The 10,540-nt window shown below is 44.9% G+C and overlaps 1 protein-coding gene across 1 annotated transcript; it reads right to left on the bottom strand.

Moving 5' to 3' along the window:
- Nucleotides 1-307: 307 nt before the first annotated feature.
- On the bottom strand, nt 308-6,063 carry ccdc92 (coiled-coil domain containing 92). Its single transcript, XM_030789701.1, has 3 exons — nt 5,928-6,063; nt 5,313-5,354; nt 308-1,173 (listed from the first exon to the last, which is right to left on the bottom strand). Exons 1-3 carry the CDS (start codon nt 6,061-6,063, stop codon nt 308-310), a joined length of 1,044 nt encoding a protein of 347 aa, XP_030645561.1.
- Between the last annotated feature and the right edge of the window lie 4,477 nt (nt 6,064-10,540).

Here is a 10,540-nt window from a genome sequence, read left to right as displayed (position 1 = left end):
GCATGTCTTGTGTGTGTGTGTGTGTGTGTGTGTGTGTCTAAGTCAGCTTGTCTGATAAGTGGTTATCTGTTGTTATGCATTGTTGTGTGTGTGTGTGTGTGTGTGTGTGTGTGTGTGTTATGCATAATGAGTGTGTTTATCTGGATGTGTATGTATGTTGCATACACTGAGCGAGATTATCTGAATGTGTCTTTGTGTTGTGTAAACTGAGTGAGATTTTCTGAACAGGTAGGACTGTCTGTGTGTGTGTGTGTGTGTGTGTGTGTGTGTGTGTGAGTGAGAGAGAGGGAGAATAGGCGACAAAGTTTTAGACAGTTCGGTCTGTGCCTGAGCGTTTTCTGACCACCTTGTCGCCGTTGACCTGGTCCACGGCGAGGGATTCTAACTCCGGTTGGGGTCGCTGGGACCCCCCCGCTGAGGGAGAACGGTGAATTCGGTGAGCCACACCCACGTGAGCATTGGCACGGTGATGCTGCTGCCGCTCCCTCATGGGGCTGTTCCGCGGACTGGGCGGGGCTGGGGCGTGGGCGGGGCTCGACAGCTGAGGGGGCGGGGCCGGCGGGCGCTCCGAGGAAATGGGCGGGATCACGGAGGGGCGTTCTCGGACCACCTGCTGGGGGTCGGGCGACTCCCTGGCTTGGAGGAAGGGGGTGGGGTCCGGCATGGCCTCCAGGGAGTCACGGAGGACCACCCTACGCCCGTCCGTCGCCCCCAGCCGATAAAGCTCGGCGTACTCCGAGTGCAGCGGCTGCGAGAGGCTTTTGCGCATGCGACGCCGAGGCGTCTCAGGTTGGCGAGCGTCTTTAGCCGCTTGCTGAGGAGGGGGGGTGGGTTTGTAGGCCCCCATGGGGTTGAGGCCCGGACTGCCGTCTGAAGAGGCCCCCGCCAGCAGGCGTTTCTTGGTGGCGTGAAGCTGGGAGGTGAGGTAGGCGATAGTACTGGCGCTCTGCTCCAGTTCCCCGGACAAAACAGCCAGCTTGTGGCTCTTGAGCTTCAGCTCATCCAGGTATTTTTTCTCCCTCTCCCGGATGGTGTTCTCCAACACGGAAATCATGGCGTTTTTCTGCTCCAGCTCCCGAAGCAGCTCTGTATTCTCCTGCTCTTTAGCTTTTAACTGAGCCTCCAGCTCCTCGCACCTCCTCTGCAGCTCCCGACAGCGCGCCTCCCCGCTGTCTGTCAGAGAGACACACACACACACACACACAGCCAAGTCAGGGAGCGTACAGGTCTAAAACATTTACAAAGATACACAGATCAGACAGACGGGGGCACTAAACTCTGGCAATCAAATTCTAATTCAGTTTCTTTTTTTCCCAATCACTGCTGATCATTTGAACAGTGTAAATGAATAGTGAATTAATTTGTTGATTGAACTGTTTAACTGAATGGTGAAACTGATTGGCTGAGGTGTTTTCACACCGGACTACAGGGTAAAGGGTGAGTGGAAAATCTGCATTGCCTGGCCCCTGCAGGACTGCGACTTGAGTTTTCTTGTTCTAGAAAAATACCTCTGTGGCTAGTAAGGTTCACGAGTCTGTTGAAAACCGTTCAGTGTCAAATAGCTGCAAGTACAACTCTGAGAAAGTAACAGAATTGTTACTATTGTTACTATTGTAAAAACACAAGTTTTCTGAACGGTGAGGAGCAGATGAGAGATTCATTTGTAATTTTCTCCTGCACCTGCAGATGGCGCTGTTCACCTTTGACACCCACTTCCACCGAAGGACCTACCATGAAAGGTCTGCTAATGTAGCTCTCACTGATAGAGCGGTCACATCCCCCGACCACGCCTAGACACGTCCATCCCTCTTTATCTTTCTATCTCTCTGTCACCCCCCCCCCCCCCCCCCCCCCCCCACACACACACACACACTCTTCCTCTTCACCATAATACCCCTCTCCTCACGTAGACCATTTAAGAAATAAACCCTGTGAATATGATTGGTCAAAGTTATCAAATATCAGCATATATATGTTTGTGTGTGTGTATATATATATATATATATATATATATATATATATATGATTTTAGTAAGGAGTCATGAGATTTGGTGCAACCAGTCTCCAGTGCAGTGTGCAGGCCGAGTGGAACTGCTAATGCTGGGTGGGGCACAGCTTCAGTTTCAGGAGGAAACTCTGGAGAGATTCCAGAAAGGCGGGTGGGGTTGGGGGGGGGGTGGGGGCGGCTGGGGGGGGGGGGGCTGAGTCTGTCTCCCATTACAGCACTGATCAATAGGTTCTCTCCTGACCTTCTTTTTTTCCCCCTCTTTCTGACAAGAGCAGCACACAGACACACACACACACACACACACACACTCAGCCAACACTACACTTCTCATATTAAAATATTTCAAATATTTTATCTGTAAGATTCCAGAAGAGGAACAGAAAAGGAAACTAGAGCAGGGCCGTATGTCAAGGAGATGAGCATCATTATTCGACTGCTCTCGCACCACTCGTGTGTGTGTGTGTGTGTGTGTGTGTGTGTGTGTGTGAGGGCAGGGCGGGCCATTTATCTTCCGGGATGACATCATTTCCCGCTCTCGCTGTGACTCAAAGAGAGGCCATGCTCTTTACCCTCAATGCGATCCATTCATTAAGTACACTAACCGGTGTCGACACCAACATTATACCTGCTCATTAACACAGCGGTGCTTCTGAACATCTCCTTATTCAGGTTCTTTCTCTTATTTTTGGTCTTTTTAATGACCCAAAAGAGCTGGAATCTGTCTCCTCACTATAATGAACATAATAGAAATATGTTTATGACATTTTAATGGTCAATTCTGTCTCTTCAGTATCTTAGGATGGATTGTAATAGAGACAGAGTCATTCTGGAGAGAATGGTCTCTCTGAATGCGAAATAGTCATCACATCATTTTCAGCAGGTCGGGGGGTCTGGAATGATCCTCCGGCTGAAGAGAGGACCATCTGTGGGGATCTCGACCTCTCCGATCATCAAGGATAATGATTTCATCATTCAAATGGATCCTGCAAAGCGTTGCGTTTTAAAAACGACCAGATGCGTGAAGAGAGTTGTTTTTTTTCTTCTGCGTTTGCCCCAGAACACTGGCCAATGTGCAGCGACCGTCTCGACGGCGCGGAGGATCTGTGTTCTGTTCCCCGAGTGCAAAGCGCATTCTCATCTGACAACGAGAATTATTTCACATTCCAGGAGACATCCGTGTAAGACCTAACGATGGCAGACCCTGTCTGAAAGTAGGACATCCCGTGTGATTTCCACTTTGAGGTTTGAGGGGACCTCTGATACTTGTTAATGACTGAGAGAGCTTCAAAAATATCCGAGTACGACTGTTCCTCGCGGCATCTGAATGAGATGAACTGCTTTAAAAGGCGAGAAGCAGGTAGGTCTAGTGAGGGAGACAGACAGAGAGAGAGAGAGAGACAGACAGACAGAGACAGACAGAGACGGGGGGGGGGGGGGGGGGGGGCGATGTGTGACCGCAGACGGTATGGAGAGAGTGGAGGGTTTCTGTTTGGTAGCTCTGTCGGCGTGGTGGCGGAGGCCACGCTGCGGTAAGTAGGTTGCAGACGTTGCATTAGGGATGCATTAACGTTGCAAAGCATAATCTCATTTCCTCAATCTGGTCAACATCAGCCTCACAAAGAACACAACAGCCGGGGCACGCGGGAGACGACAGAGCTTCCACACTAATCAAATATCTCAAGCAGCAATGTACTGTTTGTAAATAAGCGTTAAAAAACAAACAAACAAATAAATGCTTTCATATTTCCCATGTTTGATAAGTTCATGAGGGAATTTTCAGTGAAATTATTACAGCTAAGAGACCAAAATAGATGTGCCAGCGATGAAATATTATTGTTGTCCAGTTACATTCATAACGTGATATATCATTAAAGGAAAGGACATATAACCAGATCTCTCCCACTGTTTGAGATTTCTTACAAATGTGTTTAAGGTAAAAATATCTGTTTTTTGTAAGAAATCTCAAAATCAGACGACCCTCCAAATAAACTCTTTTCCCACCAGATAGGGGAAGCCCACATGACCCTAATAGAGTGTGTGTCAGTGTGTGTGTATGTGCGTGTGTGTGTTTGTGTGTCTTTGCTTTCACACTCTTTATTCCTGTGAACTGACAGAGTTGTAATCCTTTGGCAATGAGTTCAGAGGCCTGTGCATTTTCCTAGCACCACTACTGCAAAAAGCTATTCAGGGTTTTCGGTGGTTTCTTTTCAAACGTCATATATTTTATCTCAGGGCATTATCTTCAGAAGTATTTAGAGCGTTTGACTATTGAAAGTCTGTTGAATATGTGTCATAGTAATGCATGTTTAGCTGCAAACTCCCATGAATAGAGGACATAGAGAAACAGAGACAAACAGAGAGAGAGAGAGAGAGAGAGAGGGAGAGAGAGAGAGAGAGAGAGAGAGAGAGGGAGAGAGAGGACAGTCATTCTGCACAGCGGGGGGTCTGTGTCAGTGTTTGCTGGGTAGGTCGCTTGTTGCTAGGCTACGGCAGAAGGCCAGGGTGATGCATGCTTGTGCAGAGGTGCAGGGAGAGTTTTCTCCTCTGCACTCACACTAAGTCTTTTTTATGACCCACACAGACTTTAACAGCTCCAGCGACTTCTGAGAAACAGAAAGAGTAGCTCATTTCTCTCTCTCCCTCTCTCTCTCCCTCTCTCTCTCTCTCTCTCTCTCTCTCTCTCACCATCAGTCACTCTCTATATCTATCAACCTTTCTGTCATTCAGTGTATAACAGTTGTTGTGTTTTACTTAATATATATATATACACGTTTTAAAGTAGACAAAAAAATCCTCATTACAGTCTGCGTATGTCTAAACACACACTCACTGAAGTGATAATCTTGGGAAAAAACTGTGTAAGTGAATTTGTAACAGAATACAAACATCAGTCCAGCACGGGCTTGTGTTTCAATGTCCCAACGAAGTGTCTTACAAGAACAAGACCACTGCCTGTAATAACCGTGGCAACGGTACTCCACACAACACTAAACACTGCATAGCGCGTCTCACACTCACGTACACACAGGGAACAGGTGCCAGTCAACTAATGAGAGAGAGTGCCAAAATACGTGTGTGTGTGCGTGTGTATGCATGAGTGTATCTATGGGCATGCGTGTCTGAGTATTTCTGTGTGTGTGTGTGTGTGTGTGTGTGTCTGTGTGTGTGTCTATGGGCATGCGTGTCTGAGTATTTGTTTTTGCGCGTGTGTGCACGCACATGTGAGACTGCATGTGTTTGTGTGTGTGTGTGTGCGCGTGTGCGTGCATGCGTACATGTTTGAAAGGTGTGGGAGAAATCTTACCGGTTGGATCAGAGCTTCTCATTGTCAGCTCATATGTCAGGTCTGTGAAAAGAAAAGACAAGAGGGAGAGAGGGAGGGAGGAGAAGAGAACAAAGAGAGGGGGAGAGAGAGAGAGAGAGAGAGAGAGAGAGAGAGAGAGAGAATGAGAGAGAGAGAGAGAGAGAGAGAGAGGGATCAAATGTTACCAAGGGATCACAGAACGTCACACCGTCCTAAAATGTGAGAGAACAAACGCGGTGACAGATCATGTAACAAGGCGTATCAGCTGCGTAAAAGCTCCGTTTGTTTTAAAGAGAGAAGAGACAGACAGGTGAAAGAAAAAAGAACGGGAGAAAGGAATGAAGACAGAGACCAGAAAGAGGAAGGGAGAAAAGAAAGAATTTGGAAATACAAGGGGAAAAAAAAGGAGCGAACAAAGAGAATTAGAAATAAAAAAGAATTGGGGAAAAAAATGAAAAAAGACAAAGTATTGGAGTTTTCTTTTTGAATGACATGCTGCTCTAGAAGTAACATAAGGAATATGACTATACAGCTTTCTTTTCTGTCAGCCTTTTCTGTATATATATGTGTGTGTGTGTGTGTGTGTGTGTGTGTGTGCGTGCGTGCACTCAGTACCTGTGCAGTGTTGCTGTAGCCTGCGGATCTCTGCATGAAGGCCTTTCAGGGTGTTGGCATGATCTTGCTGGAGGAAGAGCAAGTTCTTTTGGGCGCTCTGAAGCTGGTTCTCCAAAGTTACATTGACCGAATCCATGGTCATCGACGTTCGCGCTCACACACGCACACATACACACACAGACGCGCACTCACACACGTAAAACCCAAGAGACCTGTCGACACAGAAATAGAAAATATCAAAACATTAAAGACATCAAATGTTCTCAGCGGTTAATAATAATAAAACTCCCACCAATTCCTCGTTCTACGCGACCGAGTTTTGTTGTGATTGAATTCAAAAGGTTTTGTTAACTTGCTTAAAATTGATTTCAGTTTAGCCCTTGGTTGGAAAACAAGATGGGAAATGTTCAGTCATGGTAAGCTTTCCAAACTACTCCATGTCTATTCTCAAGTTCAAATGACGTCATGGTAGGGGATTAAACTCTCACTTTTCACCGACAGGTGGACGGGACGGTTGGCTGGTTGACTCGGTGTGTTTGTGTACATGTGTGTACGTGAGAGAGAGATAGACGCACTGACATAAGCCTCTTTGGAAGACACGTGTATCTCAAACACAGTAGATAATACCACACACAAACACACACACAAACACACACACAGCAACACTAGCTCAGGAGATACATGCAATGCTGATCTGATGGAACAATCTATGAGATCACGGGACAGTATCTCCGTTTAGCATAGCGTTTAGGATTGTGACTGTGTAGTGTCTCTCTCTCTCTCTCTCACACACACACACACACAAACACACACACAGAGATAGAGGGTATGACAGTGCAATCAAATTCTGATTTCACCTGATGGTGACCCCTCCCCCAAGCCCTACCACCCTCCTGTTGTGTTTTTGAGAACAAAGAGCTACAAATAGCTAACGACACCATTATGGAATCATTACGTAATGTCTTTCAGGAGAGAGAGAGAGAGAGAGAAAGAGAGAGAGAGAGAGTTGGGCCATGGGTAGAAGACATAATGAGAGAACAAAAGAGGGAGAGGGATGGATGGATGGATAGAGAGAGAGAGACGGGCAGTAAACAGAAACGGAGGGTAGACGACTCATCTGCTTACTCTAATGGTTAGTCTGGGACTGGTGGACATGTATTGATTTGAGATCACGGAGACACGCCGACTCTCGCCGTCCAAAGAGCCAATCTGTTCCACACTTATCAATCTCTCCTGACAGATGCTTCTAGAACCATCCGAGCTTTGAGGAAAAACCATCAGCACCAACTGACATCAGGTGACCCTGTATCAGCTCAAATCCTGGGGGTGGGGGTGGGGGGGGGTCCAGCCCACAGACTCCCTATTGACTTTCAGCACAAAAAAAGGGGTTTTCGCAAATGCCTTCGATTCCGAAACCCTGGAGATGCTCAAGCTCAAAAGTGTGGCTTTGATTTTATTCCAAAAGAAACTCTAAAAAATGTTCTCAGTCTGCTTAAATAATTTAGAGAAAATTGCTTCTAACATTAAGAGGCAGCCTCGCTTCTCCGGTTACTCGTCCCTCACGCGGACTGAAATAAAAATAAATGTTAAATCTCTCCGTTCAGAGAGAGAAAAAGAGAAAAAGAAAGAAAAAAGAAAAAAAAGAATGGGAATGTTGGGTATACCAGGGGTCTGTGCTGTGCTTTGTCACACAGAACAGCTTTAGTAAATAACAAAGACCAATTAGGGAATTAAAAAGAGAGAGAGAGAGAGAGAATGATTGGAAAAGACAGAACGGCAGCCGTGATAATTAGATGACAGTTCAGAAGAGAAGGTGTCTGACGCGTTTAATGGAAGTAATTTGAATGATAAAAAATTAAAATGTAATCACCTCCACAACCCACTCCAGTCCAATAAATCCCTGTACTCAACACTCTCTCAACATCAGAAAATGGGTTTGTATTCTACCTGTCTTGGAGGTTGCTATGGATAAAAGCATCTGCAAAATGAATAAATGTAATATACATTATGTCACACCATGAGGGACCACAGAAGAAACCATGGAATAGTTTGTAGACCACATCTGAAGTACTAAGAGTATGAGTAGGCTTTGGGCTGACGCTCCATCCCAGTCTTTGAGTAAGTCAATGCCACTACATTTCTCCAATTCAAAACAGATCATGTAATCTGTTCTCCATCTTCAGTTTCATTCACAAGTTCTCTTTTTGTGTGTGTGTGTGTGTGTGTTAGTGTGCGTTTGCATGTGCGTAGGCTACATAACAAGATTTTGTGCAAATTTCACCAGTGACAGCAATAAAATGACATGCCCGACATGCTAAACGTTATAGTACAAACATTAGCCCAATCTAATATAGGCTAATACAGCCTCACTCCAATGTGTGCTTTCAAGGGCAAGATCATTTTTTTGTTCAGATGTCCTGCAGGCAATTTGGTGAATGAGTCGTGCAGTCTGGTAAATGGGAGTCTGTTTTATGGAGAGTGAATCCGTAACCGGTTTCTCTCTCTCTCTCTCTCTCTCTGTTGTGATGCTAATTGCACGAGCATCCATAACGTCAGGCAGAAACTGGGCGCGGCACGCGGAGGAGTCAGCAGGCCACGTCTTCCCTCCAACCTTTCTTTGAATTCTCACTCCCTCTCTCCTCCTCTTTCCTCCTGTTCATTCTATTTTTTTTTTTTTTTTTTACCGCATGCCATTTTCTTCTTCGTTAACTTTCCATTGCCTTTAGCCCTTTTTTTTATGTCAAGAACTACACTCTTTCATTCTTTTTCTCTCCTTCAATGTCCTTGAGTTTAATTTAAGAAAAGATGCCCAAAAATGAGTCTGGACTATAACACAGAGAGCTATTTTATCCACCGCTGCAAGAAAAAAAAAAAGAAAAAGAGATGCCTTCTTTCTTTCAAGCCTTTCTTCTTGACCTCCATTAGAGAAGCTTCAATAAAACATTTTTTTTCAGCCTCTCAGTGTTACATCATGCCTTTCTTCCATGAATAAAATATCCGATCTCACCTCTGCGGACGCTGTGACTCTAACGCAGCGTTGATGACTTTGATTCGGGTCAAGACTGTCACGAGAGGAGAGACAGACAACTGTTTGGTAATGTTATGGCTAACTGCAACAAAGGAGGCCTATCTGACCTCCATTTGCTTAACAGACAGACAGAGCCAAAGGCTCTTCCAGTGTAGGGCCAGAACGAGGATGATCCATAAAGAATGAATAATGAAACATATCTGGTGTGTGTGTGTGTGTGTGTGTGTGTGTGTGGGGATGTGAAAGCCTTAAACACACACATACACACACACACACACACACACACTTCAGCTATTGAGTAAAACTCACTATTGACAGACAGCCTCAGACTGACTGTTCCATGAGGAATCATGAGAGCACTTCCAGAAACATCTGAGAGCTTTCCCATCACTACAGATGACATCATCATGCTGAGACATTGCATAAAATCAAACAATATACAGGTTCAGAGCACACGCTTGTCCATATCTAAAACACTCTTACCTCACTACTATTCGATAATCCCTAACATAACGGGTTGGTCTACTAATCAACTTTATGACTGATTGAACAAACACACTGGGACAACCAACTGCTAACTGTGAAGGTGCCATAAAAAAGAATAGGTTATAAAGAGTAGGTTTAAGATTAAGTTTAGTTCCAATGAACACCGAATCAGAGTGCTAAGCTGACAACCTGTTTCTCCACATTACCACCATCAAAAGCCATAAACTATTTATTCTACATTAATGAATGCAACCAAAAATGAAAATGCGCGACCCCAAGAGATCTAAACAACAAAACAGTCCACAAGACACAGCTATGTCAGCTAATATCATCATTCTATGAAATTTATAATACCTAAGGGCTTGGTAAGATTATGTAATATAAAAATGACAGTTCATAAAATGAAGGTTATTACCTTTTTTTTAAAAAAAAAAAAAGAAAGGAAAGAAAAGAAAATTGCAATGCGAATTTCCTTCTTTTCTTATTGTAGTCAAATGTAGTGAGCTCACGTGAGTAAGCATGTGAATCAGTTGATAGCGTAGGAGCGGACCTCGTTTAAATCATTTCCCGCATCTCGGTTAGGTTCAGGACCTGGTCCTGCTTTGGTTCAGAAATAGTAAGGTCTGATTAGAATCACATTAGTCACAAGATACTTACGGTGGGGAGTGGGGGGGTTGGGGGGGGGGGGGACGCTTGAGTGAAGCACTAAATGACCTCTGGGACATTGCAAACGTCATAAATTTCATCATCGATCTCCTTCTTACTGTTAATGAACCAGTCTATATCAGTTCGGCTGTTATTTTAGAATTTAGAATCTCTGTGATCGCGCAAACACACACACACACACACTGTGAGCGGTGAGTGGTGAATTTAACCTCTGCATTTAATCTATCCTATACACACTGGTAGTGAGCACACACACACACACACACACACACACACACACACACCAGGAGCAGGAGCGGTGTTGACGAAGTGTTGATGGACACTACCACACTGGCCATCTTTCTGTAGTAATATTCCACAACAGTTCATAAAAAAAAAAAAAAAAAAACACTTCCACACTCTTCATTGATGTTTTATCTGTTGAGGGGCAGAT

This window comes from Chanos chanos, chromosome 1, assembly GCF_902362185.1.
Source record: "Chanos chanos chromosome 1, fChaCha1.1, whole genome shotgun sequence".
Lineage (NCBI taxonomy): Eukaryota > Metazoa > Chordata > Actinopteri > Gonorynchiformes > Chanidae > Chanos > Chanos chanos.
The sequence above is the reverse complement of the archived record's forward strand: the minus strand, read 5'-3'. Positions and strand labels throughout refer to the sequence as shown.